The sequence below is a fragment of the Colius striatus genome, chromosome 13 (assembly GCF_028858725.1).
Source record: "Colius striatus isolate bColStr4 chromosome 13, bColStr4.1.hap1, whole genome shotgun sequence".
Classification (NCBI taxonomy): domain Eukaryota; kingdom Metazoa; phylum Chordata; class Aves; order Coliiformes; family Coliidae; genus Colius; species Colius striatus.
The window spans coordinates 11731420-11756411 of NC_084771.1; the positions used below are offsets into that span (position 1 = coordinate 11731420).

Genomic DNA, 24992 nt, shown 5'->3' on the forward strand with positions numbered 1-24992 from the left:
TTTCCAAGGATGCAAGTAATGACTGGGGTATGGCACAGCGTGCCCCCAGTGTTCTGCTAAACCTGCTCAGGACAGAAATCTTTCCTTTCTAGAAAGAAAATGTTAAAGGTTCACAGATGAACTTATGAATAATAAGGGTTTGACACCTGAGAGTGATTTGGTTTGTTGTTCATTCATTCTGAATCTCTCCTTTTATTTCTGGATTGCAATGAGATAAGCCATAAATTTGAAGCAAGATGTTGTGCTGCCTTTCTCATTCTTGCCTGGGGATTTGAAGTGTATAGTCACTTGTGAGAATCATCATTTATACTTGAAAAAGAGAGTTACTGCAGAGGCAAAATGGATGTAAATATTGGCAGCCTGTTAGCATATAAAATGACTTCTCTGTCTCTTCTTTGGACAACATATGACAGCTGCAGATCATTTCAAAGGAAAGAGAAGTTGTTATGAACTGACATTGTCAAGGCTGACTAATACAGCAGAGAGCAACAGTGCTCTGAATAAGCAAGCATTCAGAAATGGTTTTTTCCTAACACTTGTAATATGGATGATCCTTTTTTAACCTCAAGGAGACAAGCAGGGACGAAGCCTACCATGAAAGAGGCAGAGTCCTCTTCACTACATAGAACTTTTTGGTCATTTTAAAAAGTGAACTTGTAATATTATAGTTGTTCCTCTGCAGTTTTATTTGTTGTTGGCTTTAGACAGTTCTAGTGGTTTCAGCGTGATTTCTTGAGGAACTGTTCTACCTCATGTGTTTTAAGAATGTGTTTTACTCGTCGTGGGCTGGTTAATGATGCTTCACTCTCCCACACAATTATCATTCCATTTCAGTAGTGTTCCATGTCCCTTTGTGTAAGGTCAGAGGTGATGGCAGCATATATATCTTTAAAATAAACTGTATTTTAAAGAACCTGAGACTGGAGTGCCCTAGATCTAATGATGTTTCTACAAGAGTAGGAGTCTCTCATTGCAGACCTGTTACCTGTCCATCCTCTGTTACAATTTTGGAGTGGAAACCTATGAACGGAAGAGGTATGAACAGAGCTCCTTCTGGCTCAGGTAGTGTACAAAGGCAAACAAAATCCGGGTTTGAGACGTGAAAGTATGTGTGATGAAGGAGCATGAGGATCAAGGGAAAGGGTGATTTAATTAAAAATTTGAGAAGGTAACATTTTAGCTGAACCGTATTAACTAGGCAGACACTGTCTGTCTTACTCTGTTGCCTCATATTTAAGTCTGCTTTCCATGGATGCAGCCAGGCTATTCTCAATGATGGCCAATGATAGGACAAGAGGCAACAGGTACAAGCTGGAATATAAGAGGTTCCAAAGAAATACAAGGAAAAACTTCTTCCCTGTGAGGGTGAGGGAGCACTAGAAGGGGCTGCCCAAATGGGCTGTGGAGTCTCCTCTGGAGACATTTAAACCCACCTGGATAAGTTCCTGTGTGACCTACTCTAGGTGGTGCTGCTCTGGCAGGGGGGTTGCACTGGATGAGCTTTCGAGGTCCCTTCCAGCCCTTGAGATTCTATGATTCTGTGATTCCTGTGGTTCTTGTCAATTCTCTTAACACTTCTTCCAAAGAGATTGTTTTTGTGAAGAAGCTGTTCCCAGTTCTTGTGCCACTCATAAATGATATATAAAATTATATTTTATTCTTGTGGAAAATTAAATATCAAGTCCTGATGGCAAATCTGAGGAGGAAATAAACCTTTTCTGAGTGCATGTGATTACCTGGAGAAGGAGACGTAGCTCCATCTAGTGGGTTAAGATTTGCCTGAGGTAGGTTTGAAAACATATACCCAGTTACTATTTTTGTTTATAACAGTTCTTCATTCACAGCATTTGGTTTTGTGGGATTACTACTGCATTTTCTCCTGAGTGATCCTTTGTGCTGGTGTTTAACTTTTTGAAAAAGAATGGGCAATTGTGACTCCCAGCTTTCATTTCTGTCTCTGCTGTTTATTTGCTGTGATATTGAGACCAGGTCATGTCTAACATTCGTGTGTGACTTTAGTATATGTGAGGGGAGAATGACAACATTTGGTTCTTCAAAACTCCTTTGGTTAGAACTGAGAAAGCCTACTGAAGTGTTTGAATAGAAGATGTTACAGAAGGTGATGCAACAGGTTGAAGAAAGTGATTGAGTGCATTTTTTAATGTGAGGATTTAGAAAGAATGCAAATTTTTCTTTTCTCTAATCAGAATGAGTACTGAGATGAGTTTGTGTCACTTATTTGGTTTCTAACTGGTCAAGAAGTGGGAAAGGATAGGGATGGTGCACATATCAGAAGGCCAGGTGAATTGATGTCTCTCATCCCATTTAGTTCTAACTTTCACTTCTCATTGATAGCCAGAGTTATGACATTGGCAAGATGGATGTGAAATATTCTGTTGGCAAAGAAATGCAGGTAAGAAATAAAGAAATTACTGTTTCCAAATAAGAGGATTTTGTGAACCTGACTCCTCTGTACCATCCTCCTCTGCTCTGTCAAACCTGAGCAGTGATTCTTTGGTTTCCTCTTTAGTACTGTCTGCAAGCTCAATTGCTATGAGCATCAGGCTGAGAGTTCAGTTGCTGATGAATGCCCTTAAATCATATTTGAATCTACAGAAATTAAATTGTAGAAAGTAAGGCTGAAGTAGACCCTGAACTGCCATCTCTCCTTCCCTTCCCCCTTTTCTGTCAACGCATTGTCACTTACATCTGTTTTATTTCTGATAGATGTTCATCTGTCTCATTCATAAGCTCGTTACTCCTACTGCCCACAGTGGATATGGAGATTTTAATCTCTTTAAGTAAATGTTTAATATATTTGAAGCCTGTTATCATGTATGTCTTTGTGGTGTTTTGTGGGTTTTTTTTTCTCCCGTTCCTTTGGTTTCTTCTTTCATTCTGTGTTTTCCAGATCTCTGATTTTCACTGCTGCCCTTGCCTTCTCCTCTGAACTCTAGTTGATTTGTGTTCTCTATGAAGCTGGATGTGCTTCAGAACTGAGCAATCACTTGATATGTCTGATACCAGGCAGGCATTCTTTTGACTCAAAAGAACTTCTATTTTTTGTGACCATGGTATCCATATGTATGTCCACATGTGGCTATTTTTGTTTCCTACCCTTCACACGGCATTTAAACTTTCAGTTTGTTTTTCTTTCCAGGCTAAAGTGCTGCGGTTGTTAGCTACAGCCTATTTTGAGTGGGATTGCAATCTCTATCTTGACAAGGCATTGAAAGCTATAAGCTTGGCAAATCAGGTAGTAATGTGTTACTGTATTTATGGTGTGCAATAATTGCAACTCAGGTGTTTATTAACATAATGATATGGACCACATCAATCACTGATGTGTTATCCTTGGCATCAGATGGAGGTAGGTTTGCTTTGCTTTGGCTTTCACACTCACAAGTATGTTTTGGTGTTCCAAGCTTTTTTATAGAGCAATACTTCATTATATACAGATGTTGAGCTGTGTTGCTCTTATCTGTTAATAGTGAGATCCTTTGATAATGTTGTGGCCCACCTGAAATTGACAGCAGCTGGCTTTTTGTGCATGAAACCTTTGGTCTGGCTCTGGGTTATAATGAATATGGCTGTACAACATTTTGAGTCCACATCTCATTATCTGTGCAAATATTTGAGCAATATTTCAGACAATTAACTGAGCTACTGCACTTCACTATCACAACTGGGTTTCTTCTGGAACCTGAAAAATGAGCTGTATAAACATACCAGATACCTTGAAGGAAGTTCATGTATGTCTAAGCAGTCAGTACAGTGAGATCTTTTGCTCTTGTACAAATTCCATTTCCTGTATAACAAATTGAATTCATTTTGTGCTTCTGTTACTTACAGTAACTGACATTGAAAAAATTCTATTTGTCTTTTAAAGTTTCCGTTCTCTGTTTTGAAATTTCCATTTTAAAATTTCCATTCTCTGTTTCATACAAAACAAGTTTTAGGCATAAAATCCTCATCTAGGTGAAGGCTCAAATTCAGTTTTCTACATGCTGTTAAAAGTTTCAGACAGATGATGATGCACATGCTCCTGAGAGCAGAAAAAAAGGCAATGAATTTTAATCAGTCAAATAACAGACTACTACAGTCTCTAAGCCCTTTGCAGTTTTGATAGTATTTACTTTCACAAAGCCTTTTGAGGTGGAAAGTGCTTTTATTGCCATTTTTTAGAATGTGAGTTTTAATATTGTATGAGAGTATGAACAACTAAAAGAAATGTTTTTACTCTAGAGTCTGAAATGTGCAGTTTTAGAGAGAGTGTAGTATACAGTCTTCTATATTTCCATTTGCTCTCATTGTTATCTTCTCCTAAATTTCATGTTATCATCAGCTACTTGGAATTCTGCTCAGATTAATTGCAGAGTAACCCAGCCCATTCACACATAGAAGAGAGGAAATGTTTCTATCATTCAGTATTGTTCAGCTTCTATTTAAAAGTACTGGAAAAGGGCCACAGCAAAATGAGAACCATCTAACTCTTGCTTTCATTATCCTCATGGGTTTTTTGGCAGTATAAGAATAAATAATAAAGACACACATTGCGTGTAAAAGGAAAATATTACCAGTTGCCTACCTATTGCTTCAGTCATTTAAATGAAACTGGAGCACCCAATGGCGTGTATGTGATTTCATTTGTCTGTGTTATGAATGTGCTGCACTCTCACAGTATCTGTGTTCTGCAAACAGCTCTCCAAGTAATGCATTGTTTGTTGTTGTGCAGGAGAATTTACATCCAGCAGGGTTATTTTTGAAAGTTAAAATTCTTCTTAAAAGTCAAGCATCGGATGAAGATGTCAAGTCAGGTATCACAGCTCCGTGGGTTTCCTGGGAAGGTTGTACTGCTCTATAGCCAAGAAGATGGCCTGAGTTGGAGATAGGAAAGAAAAAATCCCTTTCTCATGTGTGTTAGAGGAATCTTCATTAGCTAAATGACCTTCTGGTTTTGGAGTGTGAGACATAGTAGTCAGTGTTCACAGAGGAGTTAGCCAGGTGCTAATGTAAGCTTGAAGTAAGAGTGGTTTTGTTTTTGTTGAGAATTTAAAGAGGCTTGCTGGAAGTAGGGAAAGGAGAAGACTCAGAAGCCTATTAGCATGAAGACAATGAAAATATAGCAGTGAAAAGGTATTGTTTGTATGCCTAAGCTTTCTTAGAAAAGGTGAAGGTGGATGGTCTCTTATGCAGTCAGCACAGAAGAAAGGGTTATGAAACACTGCTGTTCTTTGTGTGTGCTTTTGCAGACGTCAAGTGCTGATCAGTGTGATGTTATAAACCCATGTTACCAGAGTTTATTTAGTTTATCTGGCATATAAACCCTTTTCTCCTTATTCCTTGTCGTTTGAAGAGATTGGATTTTTCTGTTGTCATGTGAGGAGAAGGAAGTTTTCAGGGGGTCTTTGCTGTAGAAAGGGTAATGTATCAGGAGACATTTACTTCCATAAGTAATGAAATCTTAAGGAAGAGAGACTTCATGATTGGAAAGCATCAGATGCATAAAGAATGCTCTGAGAAATAAATATAGGATGATATGAGGATTTTTTTGCAGAGAGATAAATGGTTTGAATGCTGCCAGACTTGCAGGAGTGGAAACTCAACTTCAAATTGCTCCTGGGGAATTTCAGCCAGCTTTCAAGTGGACAGCTATTCAAAACTTACCATTGCAATGGTTGGTTTCTGTCCTGCAGTTTGAATTGTCAAGCCATAGTGTTGCCAGTCAAAAGACACTGCTTTTATTTAGAAGCACTCCTTCTTTGATCTCATCCAAGCTACAAATGTATACATCTTGTTACTAACCATCCAGTACAGTCTAGCAATACTTAAACTTTATTTGAGCAGTCTAAAACTGATACCTACTTATCAGCACAAGTAAATTAAACAGCTGATTGCTAAAGGCATTAGGCTTGAGTAGTTCCCATTGCAATGTGATACCACCACACAGCCTGAGCCCTAACCTCAAGTCTGAAGTGGTTCCTGCTGGATAAGGATGAGAGATTTTGATGGAAAGCAGCTTGAGGCAGATACTTGTGCTACTAATGCCTATGCTGTTCCTGTTTAAAGAAACAAAGGGCTGCAATTCCAGTGCTATCAGTCCTTGTACTATGTTAACATCATATCATATGATATGTTAACAGCACATATGTTAGCATCAGTACCATGTTAATTGTACAGCAAAAGGGAAGTCAAAGCACAATAGGCATGTTTTATTCTTTCTTTTGTTCCTTATTATGTTGTGAGTTTTTGTTTTGGTGACGTTGTTGGGTTTTTTTGTGTTGATTTTTTAAAACCTTTTAAGAGGTAAATGACAAATTGAGCAGTTAGTTCTCTAAGTTGATTAAAGATTCTCAACTGCTTTGTGTTCTGTCTAGCCACTGAAGAATTCCTGCACTATGAGATGTCTTTAGACTTTTGTTTGAATACTGCCAAACTGCTGTTGGAGCACGGAAGGTATGAAAGCGTCACTAAGTGGGGTGAACACAATGTTTGGTATTTGTAGGTGCTCTTTTATGAGCACAGAACATCTGTTACACAATGATGCCTTATTTTAAATAAAACCTCATCAATTTTGAGAGGCAGCTTGTCTTTTCTGTGTCAGGGTGGTACAGATTAGAGCAGCAACAGAAAAGAGTGTGGAATAATGTTGCGTGGCAATTTGCAGTGCTGTAGCCTTACTTTGGAATAACTGGGATTCTCCCTATGTAGTTTTCATATATATCTGGAATGATAGATTTATGAGTCTGCAATTACCTGACCGAAATCTGTATGAACTAACCAACCCTCAGAATGAAAGAGTTTGTAGTACTAGAATCTTTCTTGTGGAAAACTGTATAAGGATGAAGAAATTACTGCAAAATTAATTGATGCACGAAATTTCACACTGTTGAATGCTTCATCATGATTACCTATGCAAATGCTTCTATCTTGCAGTAAATTCTTTCTCTGTGAGAAGTAAACTCTCTTGTGAATATGATAGAACAAGCATCTGCTGACAGGAAGTTAGCACTGAATAGATGAACTGCAGTAAATTCATACCTTGAGTCATTCTGTCAGTGTGATTGTGTGCCAGTGGTATTAACGGGAATCATGATGTATGGTGTGAATGTTATTCTTTAGAATGAAAAATTAACAGCTCTTCTTGTGCAGCCTCTTAAAAATGCATCTGTGTGAATAGGGAATCAGTTGGGTTTGATCTTCTGAAATCTGTTGCTGAACGATTTGAATCTTCACCTGACTTTGGACGAATTACCCTGCTTCACATCGAGTTCCTGTTGCAGAATAAGAAGGAGCTGCTTGCTAAGCAGAAGGTTGAAGAAATTATCATAGGTCTGTAACCATCTTTTCCCGCTGTTTACTGGAAGCTAGATTTAGTTGGCTAAAGTCTTGAATTCAATTTTCACTTTTTTTTTTTGCTTATTCTCATCTTTCTTTCTATCTGTGCCTGGTTTTCCTTATATTTCTTTTGCATGGCAGCTCTCAGCTTCCATAATGAATGACACAGTCGTGAGAAAGCTCAGGGTTAAATTCACTTGCTAGAACAATTCCTTCTTCTTAGCCCAGACTATGTGACTGATACGTGTGAGATTAGAGAAATATTTATCAAGTTCTGTGTAATGTTATTACTTTGTCCATCCAGGCTGATGTGGTTTTGTTTGTCAGTATTCAACCAGGCTGCATATCCTTGTTTAAGCAGCTGAGTAACAGGGTGTTTTTTCAGCTCTGTTGTACCTATAATGCTGCAGTATTTTTTGACTGTCAGATCTGCTGGAAATCAGACTGTATTTTATGTAGAGCATCTAGCCAAGTGCAAGAGCCACATTTACATTGTTCAAGCATGAAAATATTTGTTCTCGTACCCACTGTTTTTTGGGAGTTTGGATTTGTTTGCTTGTTTTTCAGAAGCAGGATATAAAACAGAGTCCTGGCTGAAATTATTACTGTGTCCTTTTTTTTTCTGTTGTGGGTTATGGGACAGTCTTTCTCAGTTCTTATGTGCCTCTCAGCATGCATCTTAAAGTTCTCATGAAGTAGTTCTCATTTGCAGTATCTTTTCAGGTCATTATACTGGGAAACAGCTGTTACCTGAAGCCCTGAACCGTCTGCACATCATCTTGTGGGACAAAGCTGCCAAACACTATGAGGTTTGTAACCAAACAGTAGTGTTGTTAGTTGTATCACTCAAAATGAGTACTTACTTTTTCCGACCTCTTTGGTCTATTTTTGGTTATAGTGCAAACTGTTACTAAGATCCCTGTTCCTGTTGGCACCAGTTTTATTTTTGTGCATCTGGGTGCTACTTTCCATTGTAACATTGAGTTTCAGGTAGCTTCATCTCAAGGTTTGTACATGGGAACAATTATGGCCAGAACTGATCAGCCAAGGAACCTGTGCAGCCAGGTTCTGTCCTGGGAAGGGTGCAAGAAACCTGAAAGTATTCTTTATATTGAGTGGTTTGTTTTACAATACCTACCTCTGAATGTCAGTTGCTGCTTTAAGGAGCACGAAGTGTTGTCATTTGTACATTGATTTTAGGCTATATCAAGTAGCTTTTATATCCTAATTCATGTACTGTGCATAGATATAAGTCCTGTTATTCAAATCCAGATACCTTCTTAATATTTCGACATTTGGAGATGAACTCACCCTCTACTCTTGTGGTTTTGTCATATGCTCATTTCTTGAATCTATCAAGAAAAATACATGTACCATTTTATTAGCTCTCATCTGTGTAGTCAAGAAGGAGTTTTGCTAATGACACATCTTACTTTCTCCTCATTTTGAAAGAAATTCTGTCCAAATTGGAACTAGAGTTGGGAGTGTCATCTTCAGCATAGTATAATCAAGGTTCACAGTCTAAACAGGATAAACACTTTTGTCATTTTTCTCTTACTTCCCTTGTATCATGAAGATAGAGGTTTTTTTGAACCAACCTTTATTCTTTGTACTTGACTAAGACTGTCCTTTCTGGGTCAGACAAATGATCCATCTAGTGCAGTGTCCTGTCTTTGATAGTGGCTGTAAGAGGGGAAGAGTAGGTGAAGCATCATTTCTCCTAATGAATATTGCCCTCATTTTGTGGCTAGTCCCACTCTTCTGGGGGAAAGGATACACTTGATTATCTAAATCTTTCATTTCCCGTGACTTTTTAAATGTAGGAAAACATAGGCAGTTCAATCAGCTGAATAAGGATGTGGTTAGGGATTCTTTTATTGTGGTTTTTTGTTGTAGTTGTTGTTGTTAATTTTATTTTATGTTTTAAATTTCCTAGGAAAAAAGTTATTCTGAAGCTCTTCATTGGTACAGTTACTCTGCCAGCTTCTACACTCCTGGGCAGATAGACCAGAATTTGGCTAAGCTGCAGAGGAACATTGCTTCTTGCTATCTTCATCTGAAACAAGTTGACAAGGTATGTATATAATATCTATGCATACACACTTATCTATTTATTTGCAGCATTTTTGTTGCTATGTTTTTGGGCCTTCATTTACATCTTTGCTACCGCATCTCATTTGCTTTGAGAGAGGCAACTGTCTTTGCCTGTCTTACATCATCTGGCATGAGAGAGATGTTCATCATTTTAGCTGCCCTGGAGGCCTCTTGTATCACTTCTCATTGTAAAAGGGGAAACAGTGCACAAATTGTGTGACCATGCCACAGTATATAAGGTTTCTTCTCAGATTAGAGGTCCTTCTTTCTTCCAGACTGATGAGCACTGACAGGAAAAACATTAGATGTGTTTCACTAGAACTTCCTACAACAATGTGTAGAAAAATGTCTACTTTACAAATCTAGGTCTTCTGTTTTAGGAATGTTAAACTTCTCAGTTCAAAGTGACAGAGGGAGTTTAAGCTTTGAGCATTCTTTGGGCTTCTTCTGCTTTTTGATTCTGTAGCTTTAATTTTGAGAAATTAGCTTTTTCTTCAGTCTGGACATCATCAGCCTTTGGTGCCATCTTCTGCTCTCATCACTTTTCTTTCTGGGGAAGATGTTGCCAAACCAAACTTCTTGAGTAACTATATAAATATCAGCTATGTGATCATTAACATTTTGTGCATGTTTTTCTCTCTTCAGTTGCAAATGATGTTACTGATTCCAAGGTATCCTTGAACTGATTTATTTTAATCTCTTCTGTGAATAGGCTAAAGAGGCAGTTAAAGAAGCAGAGAGATGTGATCCAGACAGCATCTTTACTAAATTCAATATCTATAAGATTGCAGTGATGGAGAAACATACTGAGAAAGGTAGAACTTGAAAGAGAAATGGTGCGCTACAAGAAACAGAAGTGCTGAATATATTAGAAGATACTAAGCAGATTTGGACTGTTCATCTTGAGAAAGACACAATAGAGGGTGGCTAGAAGAGGGTCTGTAAAGTAATTGAAATTCTCAGTCTGTAGATTTAAGCAATATGTAAGATATGGAGTCCATTGCCATATCTGATATTGTCTGGATGGAGCCTCTGGATAGGAAGTCTCTAATCTTCTCATGAGCAAAGAGGTCCCAGGGTGAGAATCATTGTATACTTACTCTTTCTAATATTCTTTTGTATACATATACAATATATTAAAAAAAAGGACACTGAGCTACAGGAACCTTAATGGAACCATGATTGCTGCTCTTAATTTCTCTGGACAAATAGAGTTTGAAGTTACCAGAAAATACATGAATTTACTCAGATGACACACACAATGACATATCTCAGTAGACTCTTATAATGAGTTCTGCCATTTCATATTTTAATGAGAAGCAGTCAAGTAATGAAAACAGAGAAATACAGTCTATGCTTACTTAGAATGCAGAGTAACATGCAGAGCTTATTTTCCAATGAATTCTGTGCCAGTTAATTGTTCTCTATACGTCTCTTTAATGACAACATAATTTGTTCACATAATATAGAGCGGGAACCACAGCACAGTGTGAACAGAAAAGCAGCAGCACCCTTAGCATAAGCCAAGATGTGGGAGCTTGGAATCATGCCCAGACAATGTATTAGAGAAAGTCTTCTGTCTTCAGTGACAAAAAGTTATTTAGCAGAACAAAATTAAGGACGTGAGATAGAGTTTCATTTGTATGGCATCTTTGTTTCCTTAGATTAATAGCTTGGAAAGCCTTTAGGCACCTCTAGGAAGAAATGCATAATTGTGGAGAAGTGCTGGTGTGGTCAGGTTCTCTTGTCTTGGTTTTTCATGTTAAAAAAATTATAGCCTTTCATAAGTTGTTTCTAAAGCCTCACTAAAACAGCAGAACTTTCCACCTTCCAATTGCTTCTATTAAAAAACCCATCATTTTTCTCTCTGTGCATTTCAGCGGTGGAAGCAGTTATTGAAATGGGGAAGCTGACAGAAAAGCCATCTCAACATGAAGACAAGCTGAGAGTGGATAAAAATACAGGCACAAACCTCCTCAGTTTAGCTGCCCAGATTGCTTTAGAGGTAGAACAGATAGCATTCCCTTTACTTTGCCTTATTGATACCAAGTAAGACAGCTGTAATCTCTGTATCCTGCTCTACTTTTAATAGTATTTCGTGCATTTCTAAGTATTTAATGCTTCCATGACCAAGGTCTCACTCCAATCTGTGGTGTAATGCAAAGTAGAAATTAATTTCACATACAAAGAGATTATAGTTTTAAATATGTCTCCAGGAAAAGGAAAGATTCTGTGTTATAAGTGTTGGTCTGTGGAAATGACTTGGTGTATTTCTCTAAGATTCTCCTTAGCAACACGTTACGACTTTTTCTGCCTCTGAGGTTTGATCTTTGACATGCTGGGGGAACCTGTGTACAAAATACCCTTGAGTCAACAATGAAAGACTTAAAAGGCACTCGTCCCTCCTATTTGCCTCTTGTCTGGTGACTTGAGTGATATCTGAACTGTCTGATGCATTGGCATAATTAGAAGAGGCTTCTGGTTACCACACAAGGCTTTGTTCATAGCACTGTAAGGCACAAAAACCAGCCTCTACTAATCCTGTTCCTACTGATCCTCTTGCTTCATGGAATGATATGATCTCTCCACAGGATTTTGTCTTGACTCAGGTAATTCTGTGCAGTCCTTTGTTCTTTTCCCTGCTAGTAGACTGCACAGACTTTTGGAATGTGTCGTTGCTTAGGATTTCCTCTTTTTTTTTGCTGGTAACTGATGTAGTGCAGTATATACAAAAAAGGTTTTAATTTCTTTTCAGAATGAACAAGAAGTTGTGGCTATCAAAGCTTTGGAGTATTTGTCTGAACATTTACAAGACTGCCAACAATTATTTGCTGCTTTAAAGTGAGAATTCAATATATTTACAAGGAAATTTTTCTGGTTCTTTTTTTAACACAGAATTTATTATATTGAGGTGGAAAACAGAGTAGGTGGGGTTAGCAGGTTTTTGGTGTTGCAGATGTACCTTAAGCCCGAAATCTTAATAGTTACAGATCTTCTAAGTCTCTCCCAAGCAAACAGTATTAGTTGCTCTGAATTTTATGGTTACATTGTGATTTGAGCACAGGACCATCAGCAACTCTAATGAGATTGCAACAATGTCTTTGGTGAAAATACCAGTTTGTTTGTATCCTCTGATGAAGCAATATCTTCTTATTGAAATATTCCATTATGCTTAGAAAAAATACTGTGAGACAAAGGTATTTATTCCACTACTTGCTTAAAGGTCTTTATTAAAGTACATTTATTTACTTACATGATTTATACAAAGTGATATACAAAAATAAAGCATTAGGGTGGGAAATAGTATAATTGTATTCTCAGTTTGATACTTTGAATTCTTCTGTGAGTTCTATGGGCTGGTAGCATAAGGAAGAAAAGTGAGACCATTTCTGGAAAATTAGGACAGAGATGGAAAAACTTGTTATTTCATTGCTTATTTTTCTCATGTGTAGGTGTTTGGTTCGTCTGACATTGTCAAAGGTCATGGCAGAAAACAAAGGGGAAAGGTGAGTTCATTTGCAAACCCATTTTCTTGTGGTGGATCTCCTGTACAAATGGTGTTATATTTTCTTGCTGGGCTTATTTTCTTGCAGATTTATCAAGAGGGGAGTTTTATGTTTTTGTCACACAGGAACATCATTTCTATTTGTATAATCTTTCCTTTAAATTTTAGTCTTTGTCTCCCTCTTCCATTAATGCCTAAGACTGTCAGGTGTTTTCGATGGGGAATGTAAGTAAAGCAGCCTCTTCAACTTTGACACTAGGTGTGATACTTTTCAGAAGTTCTAAGTGAGAACTTCAGAGTGGGACCTCCCTTGTTGGAGACTAAGCCCTTTGCAAATGATGTGTTGTCTTAGAAGTAGAAGTGCACTGCTGGATTGTGACTGTCAAGGAAGCAGCATAGTTTCAGTGGGGTTTGAAGTTTAACCTGTGGCCCCAACAACTGAGAAAATCTGCTGCACTTCTACAAGGACTTTTCATGCCACAGATTGATGAAACTTTTTGCAGGCCTTCACTGCTCATTCTGCATCTTCAAATGCTAGAAGGTTTTAATGCCTGAGGTATTTATCAGGGAAAGATTATGTCCATAATGATGGAGATGTTGTATTCCAATATAAAGAAGATGTTCTGTTGTAAGAAAGTTGGACAAGCATATTCTAAAACTTATTTTTTCCTCCATTCTAGAGATAAAGATATCAACTCAATGATGACTTACTTGACCTTGGGTAAGCTTTTGTTGTATTTACATTTTCTGTGGTTCTTCCCTCTGTGAACATTTTATGATATGATTAGGTCCACACCAACCAGATATTTAGACTCTTCATTTCAGCCCAGGTTCCCAGCTTCACACTGAAATCAGTGAAAATTAAAATTGGGCATTCAGTGGTGATGTGGAGTTGAATCTCAGTGCTTCAGGCTTTTGTTACAGAAAACTTGCAGGCTAGTGTTGGAAAAAATGTTTCTAATAAAGCCTGTACTTGGGAGCTTCTCTCAAAGGCAAGGTTTCTCCTAGGCGGTTTCCCTTTAATCCTTTATAAGGCTATGCATCCACACAACAGATATTTGGGTACAAGCTATAGCCTGGGTGGCCTCAAGTGACAGTCTCCTCTTCCAGATGCATTGGCAGGAACAAAATTAGTATCTTTAGTATCAGCGCTACCACAAAAGGAAGGTAAACTGAAATTTGTAAACTGAATTAATAGCATAACATTGTATTGGCATTAACTTAATGCCAATGGTGGCCTTTGCTGTTCTAGCTGTTGAAAAGGAAGCATTTTAAACATTAAGTCAATGCTATTTTTTGTTTTATTCTCTGGAAGACTGAAAAAACTGCAAGCAGTAATAACAAATTGCTGCAAAATGGGAGAGGCTTGTCAAAATTGGTTTCCACTTTTAAGTTGTGCTGTCCTCTGAAAAAGAATTGTCTTGTTTGCATTGCAATAGGTACAGGAATTTTACAAAGGGCTTTTCTCCATCAGAAGAAATACTTTAATAAAATCTTTTTTACTCTCTTTTCCTGTCTTGCACAAGAAAGTTAATGAGAATGTAGAACTTTTTTCTACCCTAGACATTCTTTATGCAGGTAGAAGAAGAGAATGAAGACTAGAGTTTAATTAATTAAAGGTTTCTTGAAGAAAGGCCTCAAACCTATTATTAAAGTAAAAAACCCTCAACTTCTTGTGAAATTAAGTAAAACTCCTCTGCATGAGGCTTCAGTGTCAGTAGACTTTGAAGAGGCAGTACTTGTTGGTAGCTTTATATATCTTTATCTGAAATTTGAGGCACTATATAATGTTTTTTTATATGCCTCTCTGGTCTAACACATTAGATTTAAGTTGTGAGAATAGCCCTTCATCAGGAATTGCATGAGACCTTTGCAAACCTTTATTTCATAGTGTAATCACTGGACTTGGAAATGTTTTTATTTTGCTCAGAAAGTGTTACTTACATTTTGAAAAACACCTTTTCTGCAGCTCACAAGAGACTAGCTGAGTCTTTCACAGAAGAGAAATTTACAGGGGAGATGAGGACCCTTGAAGCTCACTGGTTTAGAAAAGTTGGTATGTTGTTCTCACAAAGTCTAAACTGAATCCCCATCCACTTCCAGTTAACCAGAAGAAGTGTTTTAAAATGTAGTAGGTTTATAAAACTTGTCACCTTTAGCAGCTGCTGCCTTAACTAGTCTTAAAGCTCTCCTGATGCATTTTCTGTCTTCTGAAACTATCGTATATGGCTCATGTTTTAATGCAGATACCAAGAGAAATGCTCACACAAGGTCTATTTGGTGGGATAGCTGATACTTGATTCCCTTCACCACAGGAATTGTTGTGTGTGTCCATGATACATTTCTTTAGTTAACCATCTTTCTCTTAGCAAGTTCACTATGAAGCCTCTGTTACAGAAGTAAAATTCAAGAGCAGGCAAATAGAAAGAATGATGGTTTTCTTAAATGTCTGGAAAAAAAAGGCAGATAGGTGCAATAAACCAACCCCTTCCTGCTGATCCTGAGTCTGCCTTTTCTCATGTAGACAAGATAAGAATTAGGACTTTCAGATGAGTGTACAGGTGTGATTGGTGCAGGGTGAGCCTACTTCTGCCATCCTGATAGACTGTCTTCATTAGTCCCCTAAGTCAGCAGTCCTGGAGTTTGCCTGGAACAGTATAAGAAATCTAAATAGCAAACATTATTACAGATTGTTTTCTAGTAGGAAATGCAGCTCCAGTGGAGCTGTCCTTAGCACTATGCATAGCATGCCTGTGGATCCTCATTTAGTAGTCTTTGTTACACTGTTTTGGTAAAGGACTTGGTGCATTTGCTGTCTATAAATAAAAACATAAGCATAGGGCAACAGGACAAACCAGGTTTTCAATCTCCTGCTCCTGGCAGAACATACAGGAGGGAAAATAGTTTAAATGAATAACAGAAGTCATGTGCCATGATGGACCTTCCTTTTCACAATCATAGAATCAAAGAATGGTGGGAATTGGAAGGGACTTTGAAAGATCATCTGGTCCAATCCCTGTGCCAAAGCAGGTCCCAGCTAGATCAGGTCACACAGGAACATGTCCAGGGTTTGAAGCCCTCCAGAGCAGGAGCCTCTACACCCTCCCTGGGCAGCCTGGGCCAGGGCTCCCTCACCTCAACAGGGAACGAGTTTTTTTGCTTTTGCTTAAATGGAACTTTTTGTGTTCCAGCTTCATCCTGTCACCCCTTTTCCTGTCACTAGATACAACAGAAAAAAGTGCTGCCCCAGCCTCCTGACACCCACCCTTTAGATATATATAAATATTAATGAGATCCCCCCTCAGTCTCCTCCAGGCTGAACAGCCCCCGGTCCCACAGCCTTTCCTCCTCACAGAGATGCTCCAGTCCCCTGATCATCTTGGTAGCCCTGCACTGGCCTCTCTCCAGCAGTTCCCTGTCTCCCTTGATCTGAGGAGCCCAGAACTGGACACAGGACTCCAGATGAGGCCTCACCAGGGCAGAGTAGAGCGGGAGCAGAACCTCCCTCAAGCTGCTGCCTGTATTCTCTGGATGCCCCCAGGATGCCATTGGCCTCCTTGCCCATGAGGGCACACATTGCTTTTGTAAAAACTTGTCTTGGGAATATTATTGAACACTGTTTTTCCCCCAGATACTAGTTTTGTTTACTAACATAAGAAAATGCTGCTTCAGTTCATGCTCCTGTAGGTATGGGGTGTGGTAGAATGGATACTTATAGTGAAGTTATTAAGATAACATTTGAAAGCATGAATAAGCGATTTTAACAAATCACTAGTAACAGTATTTCTTGCTGTTGTTAAATGATCTGTTGATGATGAAATTGTATTGTAGAATGTGAACTGACTATTACTAGAGATGAGATGGACATTCCTGTATCACTAAAGGTTTTTATTCCCATCTCCGTTTTGTATGTTAGCTTGGAACTTAGCTATACAGTTCAAGGACTGCCCTGAAAAGATGAGGGATTTTTTTCTGCTATCTTTCAAGGTATGTGACTCTTGCTAATGTAGTATCTCTGACTGAGAAATACTGTCACCTGTGTAGTTCTGTTAGAAGTGACATCCATGTATTAGAGACGTGCTTGTGTGTTCTGACGATGGAGCGCTTTTGTTGGATGGAGATTGACTTGTAATACAAAGTGTAAGCATTACTGTTATACACATCATTCTGTTGCTTAAAAAGGTCATAACTAATTTAGACTTTGATGAGAACTTTCTGAAGTTTTCATACAAACATATTAAGCCTTCAAGTCTTAATCTCCATACAGAATTTCCCCCAACACTGACAGTTTTGTATGTGTTTGTAGAGAGGAGACTCAACACTGCTTTACACTTTATATAAGAGTTATCTACTTTTGAATATGAATCTATACCACCCATGGCTGATTGCTAAGTGTCATAGAAGAGACTCAACAATCACCTGTTCAGGAGCAAATGACTTTATATGGGCAGAATTCTCATGATCTTTTTCTGGTTTTGCTGTCAGCTGTCCCAGTTTTGTCCTTCAGACAAAGCTGTTCTGTTGGCTCAAAAGACATGCCTGTTAATGGCAGTTGCAGTTGATCTGGAAATGGGGAGACAAAAAGTAGCACCTTCTGAACAGGTAGGGCATTGCTCTGTTAACTGACTCTAGATGTATCAGTGTAGCATTTTTTTCCTTTTGATTTGTAAGTTCATTTTTTTCCCCTCAGAGCAGGATATTGAGCATGGGAACCTTTCACAGTTAATTAGAATCAATGCAACTAATACTAACTAATGCTTTCCAGACAATTGTAAATGTGGTTCAGTAAACTAGTTCTGATGACTTCTGTGGATTTGAACACTGCAGTGATTGTTGTAGACACTTATTTTTGTGGAGAGCAATACATAGCAATTTGTTTTGTGGGATTTGGTGGTTTGTCAGTCTCAAAAGCACTATTTGATACTTGGGAGCTAAAAGAGATGATGTCCCATAGGAAGCCACATGGGGTTTTTTTTCTGGTTCAGTGTGAAGAGACTTTGTCTGAGACTTTCTGGGAGGGGACTTCTACCCCCGCAAAAAGTAAAACCCAGTAACTAATGTAGACTATATGCTAATTAGGCCGATTCTTAGTTTGTTTTATAGTTGGGTCTAAAGATCCTGTTAACTGTGACATGTGTTTTCCTTTTGCTTTTAAAACTATGACAAGAATAACTTCTCAAATTTTGTAAAACAGACAGAGCTTTTCACTCAGGCCCTTCAACATCTGCAGACATGCAAGGAGATCTGGAAGGTTCTGAAACTAACAGGTAAGTGTGTCTGTTCACCACATGTAACTCAGACTCAGTCACTGGATTCATGAAAAATGCAAGGCATATGGGATTGCTGTCTCAGCTGGCGAGTGTTGAAGCATATATATGGCAATGTGAGAGAAGAGTTGGCAAAGCAACTGCTGCTTCTTGTATGTCATTGCTTTTATTGGATGGGTCCTGCAAAGTGTGGAACAAGCTTTCAGAGTGAAGTTGGTTTCACTATTTTGCCTTAAATGTTAAGGAACAACAATTTTTTTTGCTCTAGAGTGGAATTGCTCTTGCACTGTTTAATAGTTTTACTAGCCTGTTCCCATTCAAGGCATTCTGCCAAATGGAAGATCTTCTCTTGGTGGAGGGAGATTGTGTTAGAGACCTCTTGGGCAAGCTGGACACTCACAAATCCATGGGTACTGGTGGGATGCACCACTCCTGAGGAAGCCAAGAATGTCTCTTAGATGTAAAACAAAAGACTTTGTGGTAGTTCAGTAAAGAATTGTTTGGCATTTGTTTCAGGTTTCCTTACAGTTCTGTTCTACCCTTCTTCTCTGTTTAAGGATTTCCTGAAGGCTTTTCTACCAGAAAGGGGACAAGTCCTATAGGAAAAAACTAAACTGATGATAAGCTCTTTCCTTAGCTGCCCACCTGAGCTGGTGGCCTTCTCTTATCTCTTTTACCTGACTATGAAAACAGCTTCCCTAGTAGCTGTTGCCTTGCCTAGGAGGGTTGCGTGACTTTAGCCAATTACAGACAATCCAGATAGGGTTTTTTTGGGGGGTGGGGAGGCAATGCTGCTTGGTGGGGTTGTGCTTTGGACTACTGAGGTTTCTGTCCAAGTCTTCTTCAGAGTTCCACTTGCTTTACTGTAAATCTGGGTACCTTAATGGTTTTCCTGCCTGTTGGAAGTAAAATCTATACCTTTTGGTACACCATGTGGCTTTAAGAAAATGAGTCATTACATACAGGTAATTCCATTTCTTCTGTAGGAGATTTTGCTAAAGACCCAACAGACACATTGTTGCTGCTTTATGAATTTGAAGCAAGATCCAAACTGAATGATCCAACACTCCATAAGCTCATGGAGTCAGTATGGGAGCAACCACAACTAGAGGTCAAGACACTGGAAATCATTGCATGTAAGGACTGCATTTGTACTTTCCTGTCTCTTCAAGTTAAGAAAAAACAGCTTTTGTTGCTCTTTCCTGTTAATTTAGGTGACCAGGATAACTATGTATTGTGCAGCATGCAGAAAACGAGTCTAACCACATACATACTTGGTTCTGAGGCAAAGCTGCTCAGAATCTCAGCAACATTAGGAGATCTGTATTTTTGAAATACCACGTTACATGGGTGATGAAGCAGAAATTGGTGACTTCCCTCCATTTCCAGACCCTGAGATGTTTGTATAGGTTGTGAATCTGGAAAAGATTATTCAGATACCAAGCTCCAGAACACCAAAGGCCAGAGAATGACCTGAGCTGATTTATGCCCCAATACAGAAGTGTTAGGATGTGGGCTTTGGCTGGATATGTAGTTTCACCTTAAAGTTAGTGTAGTTGATTTGTAGGTAGCATTTCTCTATACTTCATACTCTCTGTGGAAGGATGGTACACCATGGTTTCATCACAAACTTCTAGTCGTGCCTCTCTGAGAATCCACAGAGTAGGGTCCAAGGAAGGGGAGTAAAATTTAGAACTACCATGGCCAATCCTTGGAGGGGATTGTGTAGGATTGCATAAACACCTCCTTATATCCTGTATCTAGGAGTACCTGGGCTTGGAAACATCATACTGACATCCTGCTCCTGCCCAATGTTTCCATCCAGTTTTTTATGTTCCAGGAGACAAACAAAACTTGTTATTTTAGACTCTCCCCCCATTCCAAATATTTTTAGCTTACTGCACTAGAAGTAACCAGCAGTGAGAGTCCTTGTAAGTTATGAAAGCTATTGTGCTTCTGCCTTGTAGTCCTCACTGAGGATGTGCATGGCAAGAAAGCAGTTGAGAAGCACTGGTGTGTCACCAGCCCAGGCATTAAGCAAATCTCTTTTCAGTTGTTTATCACAAGGGATATGGCAACATGCTGTAGTTTATTTCAGTGACCAGTGAGATTAAAGTCTAGCTCCAGTAATTTCTTTCTTCTCTATTTTCTTTTGCTTTTCAGCCTTAGCAATGGAATCTCCAGCTCGATACCCTCTGTTGTGTAAGAAAGCTCTCAAGACTGCACTAAACCTTCACAGAAAGCAGAGTGTCATTGATGCTGTGAAATTCAGGTTAGTGTTATCACATAGCTTTGCCACGAGGCTGTGCCTGGGAATGCTGACAAGGAATAAAGCCTGTGATTTGAAACAAGTGGATTTTAGCTTATGTGCAAGGTTCCACTTCTTGCTGGCCAACCAATGTACCTCTCAAGCGTGACTCCCTAATAGATAACTGCAACTTGTTTGCTTGGCATACTTTCTGAAACAGTCATAACTCCAATAAATTGATCTGTTGAGGAAGGAAAATGAAAACTGGACCCAGAAGAGGTCTCTGGCTGTTTCTTGTGAGGAAGGTGCTACTAATGTCAAATGTTATTGTGCAGTAGTGACCCAGTTATTTCAAAGACAATGAAGTGAAGAGAAATTAAGGGTTGAGAAACCAGCCATGAGCTGTAAGTTAGTGATGCGATGTTGTAGTACATACATGATTTATTTTGCTGGGAAACGGGCTGTCTAACAGCTGTACCTTACAGAAGCTGAAAAACAACCTGCTGTGTGTCCCTTCTTTCTCACCTGTATCCAGAAAGGACTTTTTAACCTCGTTTCTGAGTTCCTTGCAGTAACCACTGGGCAGAGGCAACTGTTGATATTGACTTTCTCACTTCACACTGGGAAGGAAAGAACTGTTGTCAGAAACCATGTAGTTAGTGATTTTCTGAGCCTACTGATTGCCTAGTTCTTGTTGGTGAAGTCAGAAAAGCATTTTTAACTCAGTGTCATGTGTAGCACCCTAGAAAATGTTGTGTCTTTCCTTCTGTTACCTTAGGGCCCAGCAATGAAAGTAACAAGGTACTTGCTGCTCTTGGATCTCTTTTTGCATAGTTTGTATGAATGAGATGTGATACTGGGAAAATGCATGTTTCTGCTGCAAGGGGGACAGGTCTCTGGCAATCATTGCAACATAAGTCAGTGTGCTGCTGATACTAAGAAGTGGCCGTTTGTGCAGATGGTGTTTAACATTTCCTCCTTTTCTCTATTTCAATTCTCAGCAAATGCTTAAATAGTTTGATTAATCTTTCTTTGCCAACTGGACTGACAGGCTTGGATGCCTGTGTACTGCAGGAGGTCTGGGACTACTTTGAAGATGCTCTGAGTGTAATCAGCAGCACAGTAAGTTGAATGGGGAAACGAGATTGGGAGATGATCCTGAGCACATTAAACAGTTGTCATCAGGCTGAGAATAATTACTACTAGACTGAACAGTGTCTGGTGTTATATATGGAGCAGTTAAGACTTCTTCAGTAAGATGCACTGAAATTGCCTCAAAAGAAATGCCTCTTGGCTATTTATGACAGAATTATGAATTTCCTTGGATTTTGTATGGGATTTTTTGGAGACATTTAAGGCCAAATTCTCAGTGCCTGTTTTAGAAACATCTTCAGCTAGAACATCTTCCCTCCTCCCTCCCATCTTGCTTTCTACAATCTTACACTGAACACATTTTTTTAAAGCAGATTCCTTTCAGGATCATAATAAAGCTGGCTATGACTTGGATACCAGTCTTGTTTTTTGATCACTCTGTTTTGTAAAATGCATTTAGGAACTTGCTGCATTACTGTTTTTTGACCTGGAACTAGATTCCTGTGTTGTCAGTTCTTGTGATACTATGTGTCTTGTTTCTGTGAGGACAGGTATGTGGAGAGTAAAATCTTTCAGCATGCAGTTCTCACTTGTGTCCCATAAAGGAATTTTTGTCCTTGTTCCTGAAGCATGTGTACAGTGAAGGCAGTTGTAATGAGAAAGGCAGACATTCCTGCTTAGAATTTCATAGGTAAAATTAATTCAGTTAAGGAATATCCCTGTTCAAGACTAGTGAAACCAATACTGTGTTTCATAGCTTCATTTCACTTGCATGGCTGTTTATTTGGTCGGCTTTGAATGTCTCTTCTTTTGCAGAAGTAACATAAAGATGCATTGTTCCTGACTTCCCATAGAGAATGTGTCCAAACTTGTGCCTGCCTTTCACCAGTGTTCTCATCTATGACTTTAATAATGTTCTTGTTGAGGGATAGGAATGAAATGGTCATGTGGACTGATACAACAGCAAAATGTCACAGTACTTGAGACCTTCTTTTGCAGTTGTGCTCATGGCAGCGGGAACTGATTGGCACCATGCTAGGAGAAGGACATTGGGGCAGCACATCAGTACATTATCAGTTGGAAAGGTGGTTCACAACTCATCATTTATACCTCCTGTTTAGAAATAGATGCTGCAGTTCAGATATTTCCACTGAGCCCTGTTACTTTGGATGAGAAATATCTATCCAAGAGGGAAAAGAAGCGCTTCCAGCCTCCTCTCTAGGATTTGCATGGCAAATAAATAATTGCTTGTTCTTCCCTTCCCCAACTGAACCAGTTCCCCACCAGGTTCAAGGTATTATTGGGTACTCTGGCTTCTCTTCTGCAGTTACAAGGGCAGCTTTCACTCTGGCAAGACCTTGCCACACTGTATAGAGAAATTCTGAAGACAAAAGAACTGCTGTTTCTAATCTGTAGTGAGCTTTTCAGTACTGTGTGGAGAAACTGGAAGGTACCATTCCAGCATCATTCCTAGTCCCACAGAGTTGTATTTTCTGACTTACCCACATTGGAAACAAGCTGCCTGACAGTCTTGCGGATGAACAGAGAAGTACAGGAGGGCTCTGAAGGAATTGCCATTTGCTTAGGAGAAAACCTCAACTGTTTTCTCACTCTGAAACTTAAGTCTGATGCACTCTTGACTTGTTAGGTTTATAGTGAAGAGTCTATTTTCTGATGAGCTGTTGCTTCTTGTTTGCTGCTCCAGGATACTTACCCAGAGATGGAGATCCTTTGGTTGATGACAAGAGCCTGGAATACAGGAATATTTCAGTATACTCTTGGGAAGTACAAGGAAGCAGAGCAGTGGTGTGGATTAGGAATGCGTTTCCTCAATCACTTAGGATCTCTGAAGAAAAGCTATGAAGGCCATGTAAGTATAAGCAGATGGATTTGAGGATGTGGGGTTGGATGACTGGCTTGAATCTGAGGTGTGGATCTGGGTGAAGAAACAGCTACAGATAATCTTTAAGAGTTTCAGAATCATGGCACCCAAATATTATGTGGGAACTTGATGCCAAAAGCTTTTTTCAAAGTGAGGCCAGAAAAGTTTTTGATAGACAGCAGAGAGAGCAGTGTAGTGTCCTTTTACTGGGAGGAATGTGCACATGGCTAACTGGAAATAAACTGTTTGTGGCCATGGGAGAGCCCTGGTGCCTTGCTGCCTGTCACTAGCCAAGGTGTTGTAGCAGTTTACTTAAATCAGATGTTGTACTAATACTTTCAAGCTTGGTTTCTGGTATAATCTCATGTCTTAGAAATAGGGTTTAAGCTGATGTGGATAAAATGAAAAGCTCATCTTTTCAGGTGTAGCTTAACCATTTCCTTTCAGGGAATTCAGTAAGTATGAACTTAATCATTTCAGGGCTAGTACCTCTGTAGAAAGTAGTGGCACTTTTTCTTCCCCCATTGCAAATGAGCTTTTGTATGGTTTTTGGCTGGTGCAACAGAGTGCAGCCTGGCTGGTGTTTGCAGGCATCATTCACTCCCTTATGCATGAGCTGGGCAATCAAAAGCTGTTACAACTCTGTACCATTTTAAATACATCAGTTCAGACAATAAAAATTGAGATCATTCCCTTCCACCCTCAACTGGGTTCTGTGAATAGGTTTGTTCACAGCTCAGCTGTAAACTGTGCTTTATGTCAGTATGAATAAACCCACCTTTGTTGGGTTGCATTACATTTTCTTAAAGCACTGCATTTAAATCTGTGCTGCACTCTTTACATCAACCTGAAATGTTATGTTCAGAAGCTGGTGGCAGTCTCCCACCTACTCCCTTGCTTCTGTCCCTTGTCCCTTTGCTCTTTTATCTAGTTGATATGACACAACTTCATCTATCCTTGCTGAAAACTATGGTGCTTATATTCTCCAGATGATTGGTCTTTATAGTGAGGTTCTGGACAAATTGGACAGAGCAAAAGGGTTTCTTCCAAGTGGAGAAGAATAACAACAGCCACAACTGCAAAAAGGGAGGACAGCAGTGTCTGAATGTTCTGCTGGATGAAGAGGCTGTTAGCTCTGTGAGGGCATGCAGGTCATGGGAGCAGTGGAAAAGAAACCAGCATCTTCTTGTTGGCACTTATGTACTTTTTAGTAAGTGTTCATGGAGTAAATGTAATTGTTTTCCTCTAGGGAATAACTTTAATTCTCTGGAGCTATTTAACAGTTAGAAAGAAAGACTTAACTTTTTGATGAGATGTCTGCTGTGGTGTAACAAGTTGGTTGGAAGTACCTGATTACTTCAGTCCTAAGTGGCAATGAGAACAATAAAGATATTCCAAGACCAGGCATCTCCTCTGGATGTCACAGCTGCCTTGCTGCATAAATATTTATCAGATTGTTTAGTTTTCAGTCCATTTTGGTAGGGACAGGAATCCAGGGCTGTTGGCCAGTTTGACAATTTAATTAGAATGAAGAAAGAGCAGGTAATATTTAGCTCTCAGAAGCAG

At 39.1% G+C, this 24992-nt stretch overlaps 1 protein-coding gene across 1 annotated transcript in view; it reads left to right on the forward strand.

Annotated features, from left to right (window-relative positions):
- Positions 1-24754, forward strand: part of TEX11 (testis expressed 11) — a 31325-nt gene extending 6571 nt beyond the window's left edge. The window contains exons 8-29 of the mRNA XM_062006651.1: positions 977-1062; positions 2356-2413; positions 3161-3256; positions 4736-4817; positions 6378-6456; positions 7181-7332; positions 8062-8147; positions 9275-9412; positions 10145-10247; positions 11313-11437; positions 12188-12273; positions 12885-12938; positions 13618-13658; positions 14907-14993; positions 16854-16924; positions 17423-17539; positions 18132-18204; positions 19191-19340; positions 20368-20476; positions 21454-21574; positions 23250-23414; positions 24416-24754. Coding sequence (XP_061862635.1) covers positions 977-1062; positions 2356-2413; positions 3161-3256; positions 4736-4817; positions 6378-6456; positions 7181-7332; positions 8062-8147; positions 9275-9412; positions 10145-10247; positions 11313-11437; positions 12188-12273; positions 12885-12938; positions 13618-13658; positions 14907-14993; positions 16854-16924; positions 17423-17539; positions 18132-18204; positions 19191-19340; positions 20368-20476; positions 21454-21574; positions 23250-23414; positions 24416-24490 — 2154 coding nt within the window. The 3' untranslated portion in view covers positions 24491-24754. The remainder of the gene's footprint in view (positions 1-976; positions 1063-2355; positions 2414-3160; positions 3257-4735; positions 4818-6377; positions 6457-7180; positions 7333-8061; positions 8148-9274; positions 9413-10144; positions 10248-11312; positions 11438-12187; positions 12274-12884; positions 12939-13617; positions 13659-14906; positions 14994-16853; positions 16925-17422; positions 17540-18131; positions 18205-19190; positions 19341-20367; positions 20477-21453; positions 21575-23249; positions 23415-24415) is intronic.
- The last annotated feature ends 238 nt before the right edge of the window (positions 24755-24992 follow it).